Source organism: Castor canadensis, chromosome 8, assembly GCF_047511655.1.
Source record: "Castor canadensis chromosome 8, mCasCan1.hap1v2, whole genome shotgun sequence".
In the NCBI taxonomy this organism is placed as follows: domain Eukaryota; kingdom Metazoa; phylum Chordata; class Mammalia; order Rodentia; family Castoridae; genus Castor; species Castor canadensis.
The window spans coordinates 132,147,585-132,172,028 of NC_133393.1; the positions used below are offsets into that span (position 1 = coordinate 132,147,585).

The following is a 24,444-nucleotide window of genomic DNA, read 5'->3' on the forward strand; positions in this document are numbered from 1 at the left end:
CCACTATGTTCTTTTTTTCTTTGCTTGCTTGCATATTTATTTGTTTTGTGACATGGTCTTGCTATGGTGCCAAGCTTGTCACAAGTTCCTGGGCACAAGCAATCCTCCGGAACAGCTGGGACTGCACATGGCTACATTCTGTAATTCTTTTCTCCCCTTCAGAATACCTTTGGGAGTTACCCTTCACTTTCATTCCTAGGCTCCAAGATCTTATCTTACTTAAAGTTTACTGTTAACTGTTCCATATCTGGCATCTCTGTCTTCAATTTTTTTTTTTTTGAGACAGGTACAGTGGTTCTTGAACTTTATAGAGTCTGTATAAATCACCCGTGAGTATTATTCAGATATTTCTTACATCTTATCTCATTTAACTACATTATATAGTCATCTAGCACAGGGTGTAATGATGACTTCTATTCTTCCTTACCCCCCCCCAGTATATGTAGCCTATTGCTACAACAGTATCTAAGCAAGAATTATTTCACAGAGATAAATACTAGAACAAAAATAACAAGTTGTCATTTCAAGTACCTCAAAAGAGCAAACAATTCATTGTGCTCACTCCAAGAGATCTCTCTTCATACTCACACTTCAACAATGAGGAAGGAGAGTGCAGGATAAGTAGAGAAGGCATCAATCATAGAAGGGTATCCCAACTCAAGATCCCTGGTCAAGCTTTTCTAAACAAATCAACACATCAAAATATCATTTACACCAAAGACCCTATCTAAAAACACTTATCAGAAATAACATACGCCTTGTGCTTAGAAGCTTAGAGTTCTAAATAAACATATTCAGATAGATGGCAATGAGCCATCTTATCTAGTCTGAGGAAAAAACTAAAGTTGCTTGCTATTTTTGTGAGTAATAAGAACTATTCACAGCAAAGAAATTCTAAAGGATTATCATTTCTGCTCTAGAGTTTCTATTTTGTGATTTGTTTTAAATCTTACTGCATAAGAAAGTTGTGGTATCTATCATTTAAATAAAGAACCTAAGAAGTCTGTTGCACTCTTACAGACTATATTTATGTAATCTTACAGCCCAAAATGTTATACAAAAGTAATGCTTTTAACTCAAGTGAGGGAAAGAATGCATTAAATTTATTTACACTAATTATTCTGATAAGGATTATATGGACCATGACTCTAAACAGAGAAGCGACAAAATACCTGGAATCAAATAAAATGGAAATGAGTGACAATGCAGTGGAAAGAGCACTGGAGTAAGAGTAGGATTTTAGTCAAAGTTTTGATTCTTAGTAATCGAGTGATCTTTGGGTACCTACAACTTCAGTTTCCTAATTTGTAAAAGCTATTTGAATGCCAGGTTCCTTTCAGTCCTAAAATTACATATACTTAAATACTTTTTAGTAGTATCTGTATGTCACCTACAGTGTTTTTCTACTTTAATTGATATAAAATTGCAAGCTCCTAAGGCAATGTCCCATATGGTGCAATAATAGCTCTAGCTTGCTACTATTCACTGACTTGAACTTAGCCATTCCCTATGACTCAAATCATAATCCACAGACTACATATTAAAGTGAGATGACTACTTACTATGTTATCATCCATCATTTGGTAGGTATTTTAGTAGGGAAAAAAATCCATCCTAGGTCACAATACTGATGAAATGTTACTTTACAGGTTTTCAAAATATCATTGTCTTCCCTCTTTCTGATATATCTATGATTAGATGATAATCTCTCTCACCACTGGATGTCACTTTTGCTCAAAAAGAAGTCAACCCAAACTAACTTCAACAATTAGTATCTGATCTCTAAGAATTTAACCCTAAAATCTCAACATAAAAGTTCACTTGTGAAAAAAAAAAATAAGCTCTTATACTTCCTACCTGAAATCTAGTTTCACATGCTTCTAGGCTTCAAACACAGTTCGAGGAAGCATAAGTACAATTTCTGAGATCATCACAAGCCATAAAAAAATTCACTGAAATCCCATCAATACCTATATACTTTTCAGTGAAAGGATAGAAAGGAAGAAAAGTAGCATACACAAGGGGGTGGGGAACTAAACGAGTGCTTATATTAGGGTATTCCCATATAATATTCCCTTCCCATATAATAAATGTTATTTTCTAATCTCAATTATTATATTATTTTTAGCATTCTGAAAAGAAAATATTCAGAAGCCAGGAAGTTCTAATTTTTAGACAACTCATGTCACTCCATGTAAATCACATTCAGCAGTTATATCCAATAACATAAAATAATGGCTAGGAACAGCATCCCAGGCTTACAAATTCAGAACATGTGAATAATTTAAAAGTTATTTTCTCTTACACAAATGTGAACAAGTCACCTTTCCAATAAACATACAGCTATTAAGACACTGGTGCCTGTTTCTAGGTGCATGCTTCTCTCATCTCAGCTCTTCTCTGCTCCTCACAGCCAATGCCACTATGAAGAGAACTTATCAAATGGAGACACATATCAAATACACACACACTACCCTCCAATTCTGCTGAATAGAACTGCTAAATCACTGCCACAGTGAGTCATTGTCACTGATAGGCCCTACTATATTCCTTGGATTTGTTAAATTAGAAAAAAAGTTGCAAACCACTAAAATGAATCATCTGACTACATAATTTCCATGATGCCTTGGATTATTTTCAAGAAACCAAAGCACTTAGGTTCCAGAGGTATATCTATAGAAGTAAAACTTTAAAATACAATCAAGGCAGAAACTGGCTTGGTTGTTTCAGAAGCCACGAAGAGTCCCAGACCCTACTGTTGGGTCAAGGAGATACTTACTTGCTCCTGTATATCTGAGTTGGAAACAAAAAAGCCTTTTAACCATAAATGTAACCTTATAGATGGTAGGTATAGTTGAAACAGGCCTAATCACACTATAACTCAAGTGAAGAATGAGTTAAATAAGACCTGTATAGGTTGGTCTGGAAACTTTATCACTCTGAAAAATGCTATCAGCCCTAAACAAAATTTACACATATAGTTGTTTAGATTTTCCAAATTTATCTTGCAAGGTTGACAGTAAATGTAATGTTCAAATATCAAATTAAACATATCACCAAAATTTCAGATTCAATTATGCATTTTATTCTCCTAAAATAATTGTTTTACCCTGCAGAAATCAGTTTACTAAGAACCACTTGCCTTTTTCTGAGCAACTGCAGCTCGCTGTAGCTTCTCTTTAGCTTGATTATACTTTTCTTCTCTGTCTGTGATACGCTCATGAAGCTTATGCTTTTCTTCCAACCACTGTATCTGTTTTTCTTCCAATGTCCTGTCAGAAGAATATATGCAAAATGTGGAAGCTAATGTAAATTCTTGGGATCAAACAGATACGATCACAAGTTCACATATCCTTACTTTTCCAACTGTAGACACTCTCATACGGCCACATATCTGCTATCACTACTAGTGCAGAGGATCTTTTGTGAATCAGATGCTGAACTCAGAACAGTATGTGTACTGTTCTCACAAAAGCCCTCTGAATTAGGTACTACTGTCACTTCTTTTTTTTATGAATGAGGAAACTGAGGCTTAGAACACTTAGCTAAGTGGATTAGGACTCACGGTCAGTTAACGGCAGGACAAACACTTGATAAGTATGTCTAAACTATGATAACCATCAAGTTCTGAAAATTGGGCCTAATAAAGGTGGCTAAAAGAATCAAGTCAGGTATCAAGTCTTAATGCAGTATATTTTCTGGCAAAAGTAAAATTTATAAATTCAATTTTTAAGGTGACATTATAATTTAATATTAAAGCTATACTTTATGTGATTTTTAATATCCTTGCTATGAGCAGTACAAGTGAAAATAACAAACCCTGATAAGTAAGGTTATTTGTGTAAGGTCATACAAATTTAAAGTATATGTTAAAGTATATGTTATATTGTTTACTTCTAGCCCAGTTTTTTTCTTCTATTTAACCCTATGAATAATATTCATAAACTAACAATTAGGTAAATTTGTTATGTATGGTGTCATTTTAATCAAATACTTGAGGATTACAAACTACAAATTTCTATTATTTTGGAAAAAAAACCCATAAACCCTCTGAAATGTCACAACACATAAATATACACCTTTCTTACTGCCTTTTCATGAAATTCAACCCAACAAATATATGAAACCATGGACAAGCCTTAAAATAAGAAATTAACAGAAAAAACTGAAGGAAAAAAGTTTTATGACCGATTTAGGAACAAACCTGGGAAGAAAAACATAGGTAGAAATAAAACTTTTAACAACATGCTATAAAGACAAAGCAAATACAAAATAGCAATATGTTCTACCATATTAATTTATTTACTTATTTATCTATGTGGAGCAATTTCAGGGCCTCATGCATGCTGTGTTATCACTGAACTGCACTGTCATTCCCATTCTACTGTATCTAAACAAAATTTCTCAAAGAACATAAGATTGTGAATGTAACCAAAATACAAATGTTTCCCTACCAGCTTACTATATTGTTGTTGTCTATCACTAACAAATTTCCAGACCAAAAGAATATAAACAAATAAATTACCTTTTCAAAGGAAAAATCTCAAAGGCTAGTTCTAATTCTAAGAAGTTACACAAACACACACACACACACACCCCAAAAAGCAGCCCCACACTAAAATCATTCTGTTCTCTGGTATTCAGAAAAAAGGATTTCTGAACAAATGTTTTGGCTTGCTTAATGAAGAGTTTTACTTTGAGAGTTTTCAGAATACTGTGCTCAGATAGAATTTTAAAAGGCCTTCTTTCCTACATGTCTAAATTCTAAAAAAAAGCAATTCAAGAGTCCATAAAGCTCATTTTATGGAAATAGAAAGTGCATTACCTAAGTACTGCATATTATCAAAGGGTTTTGTAACAAACACAAGCACGTTCATTTTTAGAATCATCACTAAAACAATTACATTTACACATTAGGTAACCAAAAAAAAAAACCACCACAGTTTGCACATAAAAAGAGCAAACTCTACTTTTCAACTTCCAGTTGCACTTTTTCAGCTTGGCTTCTTAAACTTCGGCATTCTTGTTTTAATCTCTCTGCCATTTCCTTCAGCATTTCGTTGGAATTCAACAGGTCATTCTCTGACTGTGTCAGTGAGGTCACTTGGATCTGCAAACGACTGATTTGCTTAAAAGAGAGAAACATAAGGCCACTAAGCACATGCAGTAAGGTATGTGAGTAACAAGGACACTAGCCACCGTCCCTCCCAAGTGCCCCACCCAGCTGGTGTGCCCTGAGGATGCCCCTTAAATAAAATTGTACATAGCAGCAGCTGGGATCCTTTCTTATACTAGCCAGAGACTGTGGACAAGCACATGCCTCAGTCACAGAGTCCCACTTTTTCTTCCCCAAATAAGTATGGCAAAAGAAGTACTGGGAATGGAAAAAAGAGTTATTAGGAGAACGCGGAGATGAAAAAGAACCTTACAACTAGGGCGAGTCTCTCATCACTCAGGCTTTCCCTCAGCCTTCTAGGAAAGAAGGGGTTTTAAAAGCAAGTCAGATGTGAGAACAGCTTTAGAAACCTGTTCCTTCTCCCACATAGTTGCAATAAGCTATCTTTCCAGGTCTGTTCTCTGAGCAGTCAGGAATTGTTGGGGATAAATACAGGAAGGATTACTCTCATCTTGTTTTTAAAAGGATTCCAAGCATTCTACATATCCAGTGTTGGCCAGAAGAAAGGTGTTCTGAGAAATCTAATGTATGCTAGGGATTCCTTGGCTTCTAGAGCCATTTATTAAACCACATGTCACTCAGAGCTTTAACTTCATCCTAATGGGAGCTCTTTCTCATAAAAAAGTGAGTAATTATGAAGTTATATACTGACAGGCTATAAAGAGTCACACTACCTCTGAGTTATATCTAAATATCTTCATTGGGTACAGTTGTTTCCTCATACCCTCTAAGTCATTTTATCAACTAACAAGCAATAAAAGTCCCCATGTTTCTTTTACTTCTCTTTAGCCATTCTCTGAGACATTTCAGAACAAACAGAGCTAAAAGGGATCAAAGGAAGTCATCCTGAGATTCAAGCGTCAAAAGAAATATTCTTTCTCTCTTTTTTTTTTTGGAGACAGGGTTTCACTAAGTAGCCCAGCCTGGCCTTAAACTCACAATCCTTCTGCCTGAGTCTCCCAACTGCTGGGACTACAGGCATATAGCACTATACCTAGCAAGAAACAAGATTCTTGATGTAATAAATTAAGTAAATGGGAAATAATACCATTACTTCCTGATGTTACCAAAGTCAAAGAAGATGGGACTATGTATGTCCATAGAAGAACTGTTAGCAGAATCAAGTAAAATGGTTTATTTCAGATTTTTATTTTGGAATGAATTTCTTCATGTAGAACTATTCTTCATCTTAAACTGGAAGAGCAAGCATTAAATTTGTATTATAGTTTCCTGAGTAAGCAGTCTTCAAAGAGTTTAATGCCTCTCTGTACCCACAGGATGACAGAAACTCCAATGCCAAACATACTAGATAATTCCTCTCAGAGACCCAAACATTCTGCCCTCCTAGCTCATACTTAGAAACCAGAACTCCACATGCAAAGCAGCACCAGCTGACATGCAACCTAAAATCCTAAAAATGGAATCCTTACTACTTCATAATCCACAGGAAAAACTTTTAAACAAAAAAGTTCAGAAAAGAAAAATCTCTGTACTGTGCCTGACCTTAGATAAATTTTTTCTTTAATTAAAATAAAAACTTCTTTCCACAAGCATAACTATTAGATTTTATAAAGTCATAAGCCAATTTACTCAATAAAACATGGACATTTAATCAATTTACAAACTGATTAAAATTTAAATTTAAAATTCAGAATATCAAAATACTGTCCTTTTAACTATAATTATTATCAAATTTGTCATGGACTACAGAATATAAATATATTAATATAAACAGCAGTTAGCTAAACAAGTTTACTATATTATAGCAAAGAAGTTGAAACATTTTATCTTTACCTATCAGCCTCCTCATTATGTTATTAACTGTGGTGATTAAGTTACCAGAATCTGATGAGACATTCCAATAACTACACAAAACACAAATGTAAATAAGCATTTAAAAAAAAAAGCAAAATGTTTACTAGTCTTACCTGCTTCAGATCAGAATTTTCATTTTTTTCTTTCTCTGCATTTTCACTATTTACAATTTGTTGTTGAAGTTTTAACCTAAGAACCACAAGCCAACAAAAGACATTACAGACCCACAGTTCATTTCTGAATTAGACAGTCATTCTACTGAAAACCTTTTTGACACCAGTCACTGTACAATGCAAAGTGGTAGGTACAATTATAAAGATTTACACTTTAGGCATCTGAGTTGCAGTCACATGTAACTAAAACACCACCAATTACTTCTTTTGTAACAGATAACTGTGAGTATACAAAGGATGAAATGTCAATTCTATCCAGGGGTACCAGAGACTACTACGTAGCAACAAAAATTTGATAAGTAAAATTTTAATAAATGTAGGGAACAGCATGAACCGACTGACCTTCAGTGGGAAAGTATAGAATGTACTGTTTGGTTTTGTCTATTTTTTTGTTTTTTTGAGATAGGGTCTCACTATGCAGCCCAGGCTGGCATTGAACTTGGAATCCTCCTGCCTCCACCTCCCAAGTGCTATAGGATTACAGGTGTATACCACCACGCCCAACAAGAATAATGTACTGTTAAGGCGTCAGAAAGTAGTTCAATTTAGGAGAAACCACCTGAGCCTATATATCTTACAAATTTTACAACTTGTAAAATGCTATCAGACACAACGCTACTTTGTTTTCACTCAATATGGTTAAAATTTTAAAAGAAAATAATGCAAAGTGCCACACTGTACTATGTAAAAAATTTGGGGGGTGCGGTAATAGAGTTTGAACTCAGGTCTCACTTTTGCTAGGCAGGTGCTTTACTACTTGAGACATATTCCAATTATTTTTAAAGTAGGGGATCACAGTTTTAGCCCAGGCCTGCCATGGACTTGATCCTCCCCATATATCTCCCACAAAGCTGGAATGATAAGGCATAAACCACACCCAGCTGTTTTGTTGAAATGGTTCTCACTAACTATTTTTTTCCCAGCTGGTCCCAAGCTGAGATCCTCCTATCTCCACTTCCTTAGTAGCTAGGAATACGGGCATGCATCACCATATCCTGCCCTATAAAGTACCACATTAACTTTTTATCCATGTGCTAATTGAACATTTGAATATACAATTTGCATTCTCTTCTGAAGGAATGATACATGCTCAGCCACAGCCTTAAAATGCAGAGCAGGTCTAGTGACCAAATGACTAATCTCATAAGAACACTTTATGATAGCATGGGCCCTTCAACCTCCTTCTTTTAAAATTCTTCAAACTCTTATCTCAGATGCAATTCATTTGACACTTGCTATTATAGCTTGCCAGTAGTAGCATATTTTATCTTCCCAATTAGAATATGTTTATTCTCAAGAGCCTACAATTATAAATACAAAAAGATTTCAGTATTTGTTGATAAGACTGAACCAACCAAAATCCTGAGTTAGACATTAAGTGTGTAAGATGAACACATTTTATGACATGGAAGAAACCTGAAGATATGATCCATTGCTTCTGAGATGTTTACCTATAAATGCCAGAAACAATGATGTAAAGACAGAGGATCAGCCCTGCTTCCCCTCTTGTTCCTTTGTAAGGTCCAGTCATGTGTTCATAATTCTACCTACATTATTACTTTCTCAAGCTTTTTGTGCATTTCTTCCACTAAATGTTTATGGATGTTATTAAGCTGGTGTTTTTGTTACTGAGTATATAAGAGTTTCTTTCTACAGGCGTTTAAAATACTATGGGTCCTGGTCTAGGGTTAGCCTTAGAAAACTTTGACGTTCAGTATATCCTGGTTAAGGTCAAGAATTCAGATATACTTGGGCAATCAATAAGAAACAAAATCTGTGAGGTAAAGGCCTAAATGCTTTATACCTAAATTACATAGATACAAAGACAAACAACAGTGCCCTACATACAGAAGTTGAAGTCAAAGAAACCAATGATAAAGAGTATCCAAAAACATGAAACATAAAACATGAAAAGAATAAGAATACCATTTGGTAGATTACAGGAGATGCTATATACAATAGACCCTTCTTTAGTTCACTTTGCAGAAGCAATACTGGGTTAGAATCTAAAACTGGTATGAGGTATTTTCAGAAGAATAAGTCCATGATTTAAGATCATTACATGCAAGATTTTAAGAGATAATGGACTTTAACATAAATAAAACATACACACACACACACACACACACACATTTTAGGAACAACACAACACCAATGGTTTTAAATCCTAGAATCAAGAGCTCAAGAAAGTAGACATTCTTTCAAAAGATACTTAGGGTATATCACAACAAAACAAGTCAAAGAAAATAAGCCTCATAATAGTAGTATGATGTGCAGAAAAAAACGCAATTCATTTTCATTAGTGGATCAGTTTTAAAGACTATGTTAAAGAGATGAAATTTGAACTAGACCCTGAAGGCAAAATAGAGGTCTGAGATAAGAGAAATTAAAGATACACTGTAAGTGAAGAAAAGTGTGAATGATGAAACAATTTGTTAGAAGAAACAAAGAGAATTAAACAGAATTAACAGCATTGTTCATTTTAGAAGAAGGAAAGAATATTTTCACTATAATACAAAGGGAGGTAAGAATAAAATAGGATGAAAATAGAGAAATTCATTCTTAGACACCAAGAGGATAAAAGAATTCATATCCAATAGTGTCTGCTTACGTACAAGTGAGAACACAGCTGAGCAGCAAAGTTTCTAAGCTAAAAAGGTGGCAAAGAAATGTAAGAACTACCAGGTTTAGTATCTTCAGTGAGAGCAGAGTGGCTAAGAGAAAGAGAAGATATTTATTTAGAAATAAATCCTTCCAGGAGATGACAAGGTCCTGGATGTGGCTAGGTGTATGGGATAATAAAGTAGAAGAAAGATAAAGAATGCCAAAGTGAAGATATGATTAAGTGTAAGGCTAAAAGCATCGAACAATTCAACAATATGGATGGGTGGTTCCTAAGAGTAATGACACAGGATAAAAAATTGAGAAAAGTTCAACTGGATATCAAAGACCTCAGTGACTGCTTAGGAATCTATGAATCAACAACTGAAAAAAAAGAGATAGTGATAAACTGGATGCAGTAACTACCAAAGGAAAAAAATAATTTTTGCCAAAGTTGGTGAAACAATAGTCAGAAAGCAAGAGTAGAATTTAGAAATGCTGATTTTCTTTTTGGGCTCTTATCGCAGGAAAAGAGGAAAAATAATTTTGCTAGGTTATAGGAAAACAGAAAAGTCAGGTTTCACACAGAATTTTTTTTAAATGTGGAACTGCAAAACATTTCTTGGTAATAAAATAGGAACAGAGATTCTGAAGGCTACAACAGTAGAGATTGTTGTTAAAAGGAGATCTTTTCTGGGGGTGTAGCTCAGTGGTGATGGAATGCCTGCCTATCATCATGTACAAGGCCTTGGGTTTGATTCGCAGCATCTAGAGAGAAAGAGGGAGAGAGCGGGAGAACAGGAAGGGGAGGGGAGCTTTAATGAGTAGGTGATAAGGAGAAATCATGAGTAAGTTAAGAAATAATAAAAGTAACTGTGGAAGTAGAAATAAAAGATAAAATGGAAGGTCAGGGTATACCAGAGAATATAGCTATGGAAAGTTTAAATGAGAATTTTGGAATAATATTCAGATGGACTTGTTCCAAGTTCCTTTCAAAGTATAGGTTAGCCAACTCTGACACCTGCAGTGTAGATTTCCTATGGCACACAGCTCATATGTGCTATTTCAACATTGAGCAGGTATTTTGCTGAGTGCCTGTAAACACTGGTCCTGCTCCAAGTGTTGTGGACACATTGGGAAATAACAAAGAGAATTCCTCCCCTGAACAGTCCAGCTATGCTGCATGACAGAGCTCTCTGAAGATAAAAATGTTCTGTAATCTGTAGTTTAATATGATTGACACTAGCTATATGTTGCTATTGAGCATTTGAAATGTGGTTAGTATGATTAAGGGACTGAATTTTTAATTTCTTAAAATTTTAACTAATTTAAATTTAGATTTAAATAGTTATGCTTTTATAAAAATAATCTCCTTACTGGTGGCACTTTGACAGGCTAGTGGTGAAGAAACTACTTTAAGGAAAAGAAAAAACTAGCAGATAATAAATAATTTAAAGCACCTCCAAAGTAGAGATGTATATCCAGCAGATTAATACCTACTATATTGTTTTAAATAAAGATACTTTCTGCTTTTTCTAGTTTACACTTTTCATTTTACTAAGACCTTTCTTCCACAGATAGTCTCTGACCTATCACAGTCTCTAAATAAGAGAAGTTCCAATTATTATTTTAGTGAATGACAAAAATAGACCTGACTAATATAGCTGGATTCATAAATCAGTAAATCAGAAATGCCATGGAAAAAATGCCATAATTGTAGACTACTCAAAAAAGATTCATGCAAATCATGTGACTTGCTCTTTCTGTAAGATTTCATAATGGTTACTGTGTCTTTTAAAATAAGTTGCGGTTGATTATACATTATAAATGATCTAGAGAAACTGAAGAGGAATCAAAGATAAATTGTCAAAGTGACTACTGGTATAGGAAATGATTTATATTAAGGAAAAGTTAAGGAATCAAAATTGTTTATGTATTTTTCAAAAAGCCGAACAATAAAAACGCTGTGTCAATTTCATTGTTGTCTCTAAGTAATTTCAGATTGCTGAACATTTTATCACTATGGCAACAGAACTCCAACAGGAGAAACAGGCTTAAATTTCAACAGAAAAGATTCTAACTGGGCAAACTGTAGGACCATGACAGGTGAAATAATAGAGTAGGATAGCTAAGGAAGATAAAGATTAAAAATCTACCTGTATTGAATACTTAAATATAACCACCTAAAAGTTAAAAAGATGAACAATACTGGCTCTTAAAATCCATTACAGCTTATGATTTTAGAATTATAGTCACTAACAATTTAATAGTTCATAAATCCTGACACAGTAAGCAATACCTGTACCTGTCTAAATCAGTTCTTTCCTAAGTAATGTGGATTAAGAACCTTCTCTCAAAATATAATCTGCAGGGCTGGTGGACTGACTCAAGTGGAAGAGCATCTGCCTACCAAGTCTAAGGCCTTGAGTTCAAACCCCAGTACTGCCAAAAAAAAAAGTGTATATTCCATCAAGTAGGAATAATACAAGCAATACTCTCTAACCACAATGTAATGAAATTAGAAATTAATAACAAAAACTAAAAGATTCTCTCCCATCAAGAAAATTTAACTTGTGTTACAGAGACGCATGATCCTCTGAAATTTTCATGTTGAAGTTCTAACCCCCAATATTGTAGAACAAGGCTATAAAAGAAGTAATTAAGATTCACTAAGGTGCTATTGGATCCTAGCTCAATATGACTCAAGGGCCACATGAGGGCATAATGAGCTAGCCAATCTGCCACACAGATTTTATCTTAGACCGCTAGCCTCCAGGATTGTGAGAAAATAAAATTCTGTTGTTTAAATTATTAAATTATTAATTATTATTATGTGGTAATCTGTTAGAGCACACTTAGAAAACTAGTATTTCTCCTGCTAAACAACTTTTTTGGATCAAAAGGAAAACATAAATTGAAGCTAGAGAATTCTCTAAAATATATGATGAATAAAACACTACCATACTCTATTAGATACAGTCAAAGCACTGATGAAAAGAAAATTCTCAGCACTAAATCAACAACAAAAACAAAAGAATAAAATTCTCAACTCAAAAGCAACAAAATGAACAAAGTAAAAACACAATACATACAACATGATCTTAGAAAATGCTAAGAAACCAACAAAGGAATTATTAGAATATATGACTAATGTATTCGAATATATATTAGAATATATGTGACTTTTAGAAAAGCACAGAATTCAAGGTCAATATATAAGTCAACTGACTGTGCTTCCACTGCTAGCAGTGATTGAAAAACACAAATTTAAAAATACCTTTACTGGTATTAGCAATTTTAGGAATAAAATTCAATATATACAGTGAGAACACAAAACTATAATGACAGAAATGAAAGGTGACCTAAATAAATCTCCATCTATTTAGGAGTGATGTGTGATATTCATAGATTGGAAGATAGTATTGTTAGGATAACAATTCTCAAATTAACCTATGAATTCAATGCAATCCCAACCAAGATCATTTTGGTTTTTAACAAAAATTGACAAGATGATTTTGAAATTTATATGGAAAACCCACAAGACTTACAAGACCAAAAGAATCTTGACAAAAAATAAAGACAGAAGACTTGCACTATCTGAATCAAATGTACTATAAAGCTATGATAACCAAGACATACATATCAATGGGACAGAACGCAGTCCACAGTCAGATCCACACTTCTGTGGCCTATTCATTTGCAACAAACGTACCAAGGTAATTCAAGGAAGAAAAGACAGTGGTCGAGAAATGGTGCTAGAACAACTACATATCTACATGAAAATTAAAACTGCTATCTATAATTACTTTATGCCATGTAAAAATTAACACGAAAAGGGTCTAAAACCCAAATGCAAGAACCTCAAGGCCTCAATCTTCCTAAGAAAGCACTCTGCCACGTGAGTAATACCCCCATTCCTCTTTTGCCTGGGACAGGTCTCCAACCATGTACCTATGCCTACTGTGCAGCTTAGATTATAGCCACTACACTAAGCTTGCTGATTGACATGAGGGTCTCTTTTTCCCAGAGCTAGCCTTGAACTGCAGTCCTCCCAATTTCTACCTCAGGAGCAGCTGGGATTACAGACATGTGCCACCATGCATGGCCCCTAAATATAAATGTTTCAGAAGAAAATATAAGAGATATATTTATAAGGTAGATTAGACAAAAGAACATAAAGTCAATGCTAATAGCTCACACCTGTAATCCTAGTTACTTGGGAGGCTGAGATCAGGAGGATTGTGATTTGAGACCAGTCCAGGTTAGAGAGTGAAGCCCTATCTCTAAAATAACCAGAGCAAAAAGAGCTGGAGATGAGGCTCAAGCAGCAGAGCACCTGCCTAGCAAGCACTAAGTCCCGAGTACAAACCTCAGTACCACGGTGGGTGGGGATCCAAACTATGAAAGAAGAAATTGATAACATGGGATTCCATCAAAATAAAACAACTTTTGGGCAGGGAGCATGGCTCAACCTGCCTAGTAAGCACCAGCCCAAGTTCAAACCCCAGTGCTTATAAAAAAAAAAAAAAAAACAAGTCTGTTTCAATAGATACAATTAAGTAAACATAGACTGGGAGAAAATATCAAATATCTGTAAACTATCAACAAAGGGCTTATAGGCAGAAGACATAAAAAACTGTTATAACTCATTAAGATAACTTCCCATAGAAAAATAGGGCAAAATATTTGAACAGACACTTCACAAAAGTGAAGTAGCCTACATGAAAACAAGTTCAACATCACTAGTCATCAGAAAAAATCAAACTAAGAACACAACAATATTACTACACAGCCATCAGAAGTGACAGAGGTGGGTACAATGGTTCACGCCTATAATCCCAGCTACTTTGGAGGTCAAGGTCAGGAGACTCATGGTTCAAGGCCAGTTCAGGCAAAAAGTTAATGACACTCCATGTCAACCAATAATCGGCATGGTGGTATACCCCCATCATCCCAGTTACATAGGAGGCATCCCAAACCAGGAGGCATGGTCCAGCCTGGCTTGGGCAATCTCAATCAAGAGCTGGGTATGCCTGCCATACCAGATGCAGTGGGAAGCATAAAACAGGAGAATCAGCAGGAAGCATAAAGGACAACTGAGGTCCAGGCTACCTTGGGCAAAAAGTGACACGCGATCTCAAAGTAACCAGAGCAAAAAGGGCTAGAGAAGTGGCTCAAGTAGTAAAGCATCTGCTTAGCAAGTGCAAAGTCCTGAGTTCAACTTCTCAATACCACCAAAATAATAATTTTACTTATAATTATAATGACTGTCATCACTATTTAGCACAGAGGATTCTAGGAAGATGGTGGGAGTAGGAACCCACCAAGAATCTGTCTCCCCACCTAGGCAACAACAGCACTGTACAGTGTCTGTCTGATGATATAATTACTTGTAAATCTGGAGTTTACTGAAGGCTTGCAGCTTCCAGGGCAAGGTTTAGACTGGAAATAGTGGCTAATTTCATTAAACTGGAGCTTTTACGACAGTAGCAGCTGTTCATTCCACACCCCCTGTCTCGAGGCAGGCACCTTTGTACATTGTCCCAAGAGTAGCTTGCATACAAGGTGGGAGCCAGGATGGGTAAAAAGCACTTTGTCCTCCAAACATTGGGGATCTACACCCTGACTGCTCCTGTGATCCAAAAGAAGCAGACAAAAAGGAGGTGCTGTTGCACCTCCCCCAGCTGCTACAAATTCCTTCCCCTCTGGCTGAAGCAACTTCAATTGGATTTTAAGGAACAGTGCCCTTCCCTTCCACCTGTTCATTTCACTGTTTTTCTATTTTGGGAGCCAGACATCAAAGACTAGGACATTCAAAAGTAAATATAGAGCCCCCAGGCATGGTGGTACACACCTTTAATTCCAGAATTCAGACACTGAGACAGGAGGATTGTGAGGTTGAGGCCAACCTGGGCTACATAGTAAGACCCTGTCTCAAAAAAGCCAAAAAACAAAAAATAAAAATCCCCAAAATAGCAATCCCGGGAGAAGGGGGAAGAATCTGATTACTAGTTAACACATTATTAGATCCAAATGCTCAGGTACACAAAGAAGTAAGAAAGTATGTCCCATTCAAAGAGAAAAATAATAAACAAAAACTGTCCAGGAAAAAGAACAACTGGCAGCACTACTAGACAAAGATATTAAAACAACTTTCACAAGGATGATCAAAGGATGGAAAAAAAGATGTCAAAGTCAAGAAAATGATAAATGAATAAAGTGAAAGAAAGTCTAAAAAAACTAAAAATCAATTCTGGAGTTGAAAAGTATAATAACTGACATAAAAATTTCACTAGAAGGATTCAAAGGAAGTTTGAACAGGCAGAAGAATCAGCAAACTTGGAGACAAGACGATGGAAAGTATCAAGTTTGAAGAACAAAGATAAAAAAGACTAAAGTAAACAGAGCTGAGGGACTTGAGAGTCACCATTAGGCAGGCCAACATATACACTGTGGAGAAACAGAGAAAGAGGCAAAGGGAAAAGCTGAAGAAATAATAGCTAAATACTTTGCAAACTGGCTACAAGATCTGAATAAACATATAGAAGTTTAGTGAAAGATCTACACTGGGAGACATTATAATCAAACCAAAGCCAAAAACGACAATCTTGAAAGCAGATAAAGACAAGTAGCTTACTACATTCAAGGGATAAGGTTTCTAATCAAAAACTTTAGAGACATTAAGGCAACAGGTAGATAATTCAAAGTGCAAAAAGAAATTTTCAACCCCATCAGTATCTGACAAAACCATGCTTTAAAATAAAGTGAGAAAACACTCCAGATACACAAAAGCTAAGAAAGTTTGTATGCACTACACTTATGCTACAAGAAATGCCAAAGGCGTCCAAGGGGTAAAATGAAAGGATGCTAGACAGTAACTCAAATCCGTATGACAAAACACAGATCTCAGTGAAAGTAGATACAAGGGCAATTATAAAAGCTAAATGTTAGGGATGGTAGAATAGCTCAAGTGGTACACCATCTGCCTAGCAACTGTGAGACCCTGAGTTCAAACCTCAGTACTACAAAAAAAAGCTAACAACAGTTTAAAACTCCAATGATTGTTTTCTACCTGATTTAGAAGACCAATGTATTTAAAAACATTCCAAAAACTAGTGGTATTGTAACTTTAATTTATAACTCCACATTTTGCTTTCTACATAATTTAGGAATGTATTTAATTGAAAAAAATGATTAATTTATAGCTGGGCACAGACAGCTCATGCCTGTAATCCTAGCTACTTGAGAGGCTGAGATCAGGAAGATTGAGGTTTGAGACCAGTTCATGAGACCCCATATCCAAAATAACCAGAGCAAAATGGACCACAGGTATGGCTCAAGCAGCAAAGTGCCTGCTTTGTGAATCATGAAGATCTGAGTTCAAACCCCAGCCCCACCAAATGATTAATTTGCATGGGGGCATGATTTTTTTGTGTGTGACAACAGAAAGAGAGGTAGGGACAGAGCTGAAAAGGAACAGAATTTTTGTATGTCTTTGAAGTTAAAGTGACATAAATTCAAATTAAAGTGTTATAACTGTATGATGTGAAATGTAATCCGCTTGGTAACCACAAGGAAAACAGCTATAGCTTGGCACCTGTAATCCTAGCTACTGGAGACAGAGATCAGGCCACCCTAGTTTGAGGACACACTAGGCAAAACATAAGGGAGATCCTATCTCACCAACAACTGGGCACCATGGTTGTGCCTGTGTTCTGGGAGGCTCTGTAGAAAGGAGGATAGCAATTGGAGGATGGCACCAGGCAGAAAAATAAATGAAGAAAAAAGGACTGGGAGTATGGTTCAAGTGGTAAAGCCTAGCAAGTAGAAGGCCCTGAGTTCAAATCCTAGTATTGCAAAAAAAAAAGAAACTAGCTATAAAATATGCACAAAGGGTTCTAGCTGTAAAAGCACCGGTCTAGCAAGCATGAGGCCCTGAGTTCAAACCCCAGTGCTGCCAGAGAAAAAAAAATTTTTTAAATATGAACAAAAGGAAACAGGAGCAGGATAAAGAAACAAATCTAAATGGATATTTGTATATATTTATAGTTGCTTGCCCAGCTCAGGGGAGGGCCTAAAAGCGATGTCCCCCTAGTGCCATCAACACTCCTAGACCTGAGATTTTTATTTTCTTATATGATTCTCCAATTAAAAAGAATCCAAAGCACCATAGAGAAATAGCTATTTACATGGCTGGAGCAAGAAAAGTAAAAAGGAAGCTTAAAACTTAGTGTGATACCAGAAAATTAAAAAATGGAGGGATTATGTAAAACAAACAGCCATAAAAACATACAGGATTAAACTTCAAAGAGCTTTTAATAGCTAGGGCTGGTGGAGTGGCTCAAGCAGTAAGAGCACCTGCCTGGCAAGCGTGAGGCACTGAGTTCAAACCTAGTGCCACCAAAAAGAAAAGAGAGCTTCCAATGGCTAAATGAGATAGTTCAAGCAGCAAATTACAATATTATAACCCACGTAAGAAAATAATAATCAGTTAGTTACACTGATATAAATATAATTACAGGAGAAAAGAAAGCTCTTCAGAATTGTAACTAGTACATGTAGAAGGAATAAGGAAAAGATAAGAAAATTACAATTTGGCAAACACTAGTTTTAGGCAAGAACTGTCAATGGATGCTAAAATTAGAAGAATATCTGTTGAGAATATTGACATAATCTCAGGTATCATGTGGGAAGCCTTAAGAGTATTTCTATACTATAGTAGTTTTATAGTGGAAAAATCTGGCAGACAATATCTTAATCAAGTAATCATGGTTAACATAACCAGTCAAGGGGATAAATGATGAGTTTCCTGATGTGAGGCATTTGAGCACACAGGACTCTGGGGTTATTTTTGCTAAATATGCATAGCCTGAATTTATTCAATGTATTAGGAATCCAAATTGTGAGGTATTTTACAAAAAAACTAACCAGCACTCTTCAAGGATTAACATGTTCCAGATTAAAGGGAACTACATAAAAGCAAATTATGTGATTAGATCTCAGACCAGAAAAAGGATCTAGGTGGAAAAGCTGGCAAAATTTGAATGAAGTTAATAGGTTTGATAACAGTAATATTTCTTTATTGTTAATTTCTTTTTTGTTGTAGATTTTTGGTGGTACTGGGGTTTGAACTCAGGGCCTCATACTTGCTAGGCAGGTGCTCTTCCACTTGAGCCACTCTGCCAGTCCTTTTTGCTTGTTATGCCCCTCTCTCCCATAGGGTCTTGAGTTTTTGCCTGGGGTGGTCTCATACCACAATCCTACTGTCACCCCAAGTTCTTGCCACTACACCCAGCTTATTGGTTGAGATGCGGTCTAACTTTTTTGCCTGGGCTGGCCTTGATTCGAGATGATCTCTAATTCCTGAATAACTGGAATTGCATATTGTTAATTTCTTAACCTTGATTAGTGTAATGTGGTTATGTAAGAAGATAATACTTGAGGAATCAGGGTGTACAGTATATGGAAATGCCATTTGCTAGTTTTGTATTATTTTGTTACCTCTGAAGCTGTTTCAAAATAAAAAATTAGAAGTATATATGCTTATATAACCTAATACTCTGAAGTTCCCTTCTGGCTGACTCTTCCGCCATCTGTGCAGCCCGCAATTTCTCTTCACACTGATCCTTTTCAGACTGCCTCCAGACATCATGTTCCACTTTCATTTTCTCTAAGTCTGCTAATCTGTTCTCAAGTTCTAGCCTAAAACAACAGATGATAATTATGTTACAAGAACTACAATAAAGATGATATGACAGTAAAATGTTTTCATGTGCAAAGAGATTCAACACAAGTTAACGTAATTAAGTACTTACTTCTCATCTTGTAATACCACAAGTTTTTGATAACCTTCTTCCTTGGCAGCTTGTACTTTACGTATTAACTCACGATCCTTTTCCACTAAGAGCACTTTGTGGTGTTCAACAGCTGATTTGAGAATTTCATTGTCTGACTGTAATCCTAGTGTATTTTTAAGGAGAAAAATGTACTATATTTAATATATTAGGGTGAAAAGTCACAACTAACAGCAAGCACTCATAAGCCAACAAGATAATTAAAAGAATGTACAAGTCTCTTTGGATATGTATTTTTAAAGATCCATACATTGATACGCTTTCTTAAAATGAAAATGAAATAGGCTAAAACTCAGTTAATTTCTCTATAATAATTTTTATCATATACATAGACAAAAACTTTCCAAAAGATATACACATTTATTCATTTGCCTCTCAAGAGGTAGAAATCCATCTGGATGGTCATACAAGAGGTCTGCCTATTACTTCACCTCCAAAAGGGTTCTGTGGCCTACATCCCAAGACAGCATCATAACAAAACTGGCTGGTAAAAGAGTGAATAAAAACAAAATCCTTCAAAACCTGTGATTTTAGCAGAACTGCTACATGTCCAGCACAAATACAAGGAAATTTTCAAGTTTGTCCAACGAATCCCCAAATCTTTCTTGTGATGAGGTGACAAGTGCTTTTGCATATTGAATAACTAAAGCCAATCTGTATCTAATTCAAAGTAAAAACACAATGCAGCAATAAATCCAAAATCTTTGAGTTTCTAAGAAAATTTACTCCTTAACTCTGTGGAAATTCATGAATCAATATTAAGCAGAAATTAATAATGCAAACAATCATTCAACACAAGTTCTATCTGCAACTGCAAAGGCCAGATCAAAGATAGAACAACTCAATCACAGTTGTAGCCCAAGGGCAGCTTATTAAGTACTTAAGAAAGTTAGAAAGAAAATAAATTCTAAATCAGGCACTGGTGGCTCATACCTGTAATTCTAGCTACTTGCGATGCTGAGACCTGAAGAATCACAGTTTGAAACCAGCCTATGCAAAAAGTTTGTGAGACTCATCTCAACTGATAGCTGGACGAGCCTGTCATCCCAAAGTACACAGAAGGCTGAGATCGAAAGGATTGTGGTTTCAGATCAGCCCAGGTAAAAATATTTGCCAGACCCTTCCCTCCCTCCCCGACTCCATGGAAAAAAGTTGGGCATAGTGGAGCACGCCTGTCATCCTAACTATGGCAGGAAGCATTAAAATAGTAGATTTCAGTCCAGGCCTGCCTGGGCAAAAACACCCTATCTCCAAAATAACCAGAGCAAAAAGTTTGAAATGTAGTTCAATTAGTGGAGCACCTGACTAGCAAGTATGAAGCCCTGAGTTCAAATCCCAGCACTGTCAATATAAAGAAAAAAAAAATCTAAGGTGTCTTAATCAGATATCCTAGGACTAAAATGGAGCTTTAAAAAACCTATACCAAACTAGGCTCCATTATCTAGCCTAGAATTTTAGACCTGGAATCCACCTATCCCCTTCATATTTTTTTGTATTTAAAATGTCCTAGAACAATAACCACAGATCTAAATAGATTTAAAATTATAAACACAGGAAGGATGGAATCCCACTTTTAAGGTTTCATTTAATTTGCATATTAATCAAATAACTATTACATAAGCATAAGATTGATTTTTTAAAAAAGAAAACCAGATTGAACAAAACATTCAACACACGAACAAAAACATTCCACATAAACTCCAAGATTAAAATTTAACTTAAGGTGAGAATCTAGAAATAAAAATTCAGATTTATCTATTTTAATAATTTATTTATACCTGAAAATAATAATTTTTAAAAAGCATGGGAAATCATATTACCATCCAGTTCACTTTGAATCTTATTCCTTTCTCTTTCTAGCTCACTTTTAGCTCTTGCTGCCTCCAGTTTGATGTCTGTTATTTCTAGTTTGTTTGAATGTTTAAGCTCTTTTACCTGTTGGTAATTAAAAATTGAAATTATTATTGGTCATTTTCCTGACATTCAGTACTTACCCACAACATGAGTGGACATGAGAAAATGCTTTGATCTAACAGTGCAAGTGTCTTTCAGAAAGGAAGCTATTCCAGTGCCTGGAGTAGTACGTGCCATAAGATGACACCAAGCTAATATTGTCTTCTAATGGACCTCAGACACTGCCTCCACAAGTATGATTAAGTCCAGGTGTTGGACTCAATCATGTCTTAAAAGTCTTAACTTCATGTATATAAAGTCCAATAGTCAATATTGAGACTACTTCAAGGAAAAACATTGGCACTTTCCTTTTAAAAAAGATGTTAGGGGCAAAAAAGGCATTCTAGGTAGAATGCCTAAATAGGTATAACATCTCATGTTCTGCCCTGTAAATAATAAGCTATGCTTTACAGGCAGAGCAGGAGAAGGCATGGCATCTGTGGAGGAATGGCAAGAAATAAACTTTATATGCCAGACAAAATAGTTGTTTATCCTCTTAGCTATTGAAGGAAACATAATTAGACTTTGTTTTAGAAAGTTAACTCTAATTGCAAATGTGTTAAATTAAGAAATTGGAGGTAAAGAAATCAATTAAGAGGCAAGGAACTAATAAAGGGGGCAAGAAAGAATCAACTGAATTTGTTGACTAAGTAATATATGTTTTTGTGTTTGTGTGTGTGTGTGTGTGTGTGTGTGTGTGTGTGTGTGTGTGTGTGTGTGTGTGTGTGTGTTTGAGGGCAGGGGAGGAAAAAGTATAAATCATATAAATTTTTGAATCCTTTTTGGCCAAAACCTAATTTTTTCCATATAATTAATCCATCTCATACCATTTTTCAGTCTTCACTAGATATTCTTTTTTTTTTTTTTTGGCTGTACTAAGGTTTGAACTCAGGGCCTCACGTTTGCTAGGCAGGTGCCGTACCAGTTGAGTCACTCCATCAGCCCTTGCATATTCCTTTTGAAGGCTGAATAATTCTAGTCCATATGTATTCTGTCACCCATTCAGTGAATACTTATTGAGCATCTATTATGTGCCTGGCAGTATTTTAGGAGCTGGAATAAAGCAGCAAATAAAGTTTTGTCTCTCCAATCATCAGCGCTATTAACATTTTGCATAGTCTTTCCCTTTGGTAAATTACTTGTAAAATTAGGTATAGTGGTACAAGAATTTAACCAATACAGATAAATCTGTATTTGGACAAAGTAATGTTTAAAAGCTAAGAAATCAAGAGTAGAAAACTACAAATACATAAAATGTGAGATGGGCCAGGCACTAGGTGTTGGTGGCTCATGACTGTAATCCCAGCTACTTGGGAGGCTGAGAATTAGGGAGAGGGGATCACAGTTCAACACCAGCCCAAGCAAATAGATCCTGAGACCCCCCCCCCACCTCCAAAATAACCAAAGCAAAATGGACTGGAGGTATGGCTCAAGCAGTAGAGCAACTGCTTTGCAAGACCAAAGCACTGAGTTCAAACCCCAGTCTCACAGGAGGCAAGGAGGAGGAGGATGACATGTTAGGAAAAAGATAATTTACTTAGAGCCCAATAAAACCCAGTAACAACTGGAGTTGGGAATGACATACAAATCAAGAGGAGATCCTAGAGCTAAAGAGGACAAAGACAAGAAATAGTCTCAGAGACTATCTACAAAAGGTCCTGAGAACATTTCAAGGAATGTTTTCATGTAAAATCCATATAGCAAGTAGTATACTATCTTTATGCTGCTAATCACAATAACATATCCCTTCAAACTAATCTGTATACTTTTCAATGACTCTACATAAAATGACTACCTTGTGCTGACATCACTTTTGCATTTTTAAATCTCCTTTCTGAAGTTCTATTCTATAAAAGCAAGTCTCGTAATTATGTGAAAACAGCTAAAAAATTATATTTAATTCTTAAACTTTGTAAAAATTAGGTTTTATATGTTAACATTTTCATGGACAATTTACATTATAAATGCTTTAAATTTGAAAAATGAAAATACAACCATATGACAAATAAAATTATAACCAGCTATTATATACTAACTGTAAAAGGTTGAGAACGACACAGCAGTTCACTAACAAACCACACCAAAGCTGCTTTTAACATGGGATGGAAAACTAGAGCCTTCTTATTTAGTAGAACATTGATTCATTTCATAGAAACTTCAAGAAGAACTATGAAATGAAAATCTAGTTCACCTTGAGATTTACAGAAAAAAGGAAACATTTTCAACTATACGATGGTATATGTCACATGCTCCAGCCAGATACTTGTCCTCTCTGCATGCAAATTTACACATTTTTGGATTTTAAGTTTTTCTTTAGTCCCATATTTCTATAATCCTATGTACTTATATTACCAGTAATTGTTAACTTCCTAAGATATCTATTAAAGGGAACTATATTGTTTATTAAAAATAAGTAACTCATGAAAATTTATTGTCCAATAATGACAAGTTGTACTGCTTTTCATTAACTTGAACCAAATCCCAAATAGCCATATCTGCTTCTAGACCCCTGGCTCTTTATCTCCCTTGTGATCAGGCCCCCCAAATCCTAAGATAGCTAGCAAACTTTTCTAAATGAAGTGCACAATATTAAATTTTTATTTTTTTCACTTTATTTTTTTTTATTCATATGTGCATAGTGTTTGAGTCATTTCTCCCCCCTTCCTCCGCCCCCTCCCTCTCCCTCCCTACCCCCTTGCTACCAGGCAGAAACTATTTTGCCCTTCTCTCTAATTTTGTTGAAGAGACAGTATAAGCAATAATAGGAAGGACCAAGGGTTTCTGCTGCTTGAGATAAGGAGAGCTATACAGGGAGTTGACTCACATTGCTTTCCTGCACGTATGTGTTACCTTCTAAATTAATTCTTCTTGA

At 35.5% G+C, this 24,444-nt stretch overlaps 1 protein-coding gene across 6 annotated transcripts in view; it reads right to left on the reverse strand.

Annotated features, from left to right (window-relative positions):
- Cep83 (centrosomal protein 83) overlaps nt 1-24,444 on the reverse strand; it is a 110,607-nt gene that overhangs the window by 16,590 nt on the left and 69,573 nt on the right. For 3 of the 6 annotated variants that reach the window (XM_074084127.1, XM_074084128.1, XM_074084129.1), the window contains 6 exons: nt 21,440-21,554; nt 19,581-19,725; nt 19,318-19,467; nt 7,105-7,180; nt 4,971-5,128; nt 3,143-3,272 (listed from right to left, as the gene is read on the reverse strand). In XM_074084127.1, the coding sequence (XP_073940228.1) occupies nt 3,143-3,272; nt 4,971-5,128; nt 7,105-7,180; nt 19,318-19,467; nt 19,581-19,725; nt 21,440-21,554 (774 nt within the window). Of the gene's footprint in view, nt 1-531; nt 681-3,142; nt 3,273-4,970; nt 5,129-7,104; nt 7,181-19,317; nt 19,468-19,580; nt 19,726-21,439; nt 21,555-24,444 lie in introns of all 6 variants that reach the window. The other 3 variants (XR_012450952.1, XM_074084132.1, XM_074084131.1) reach the window with 3 other exon arrangements.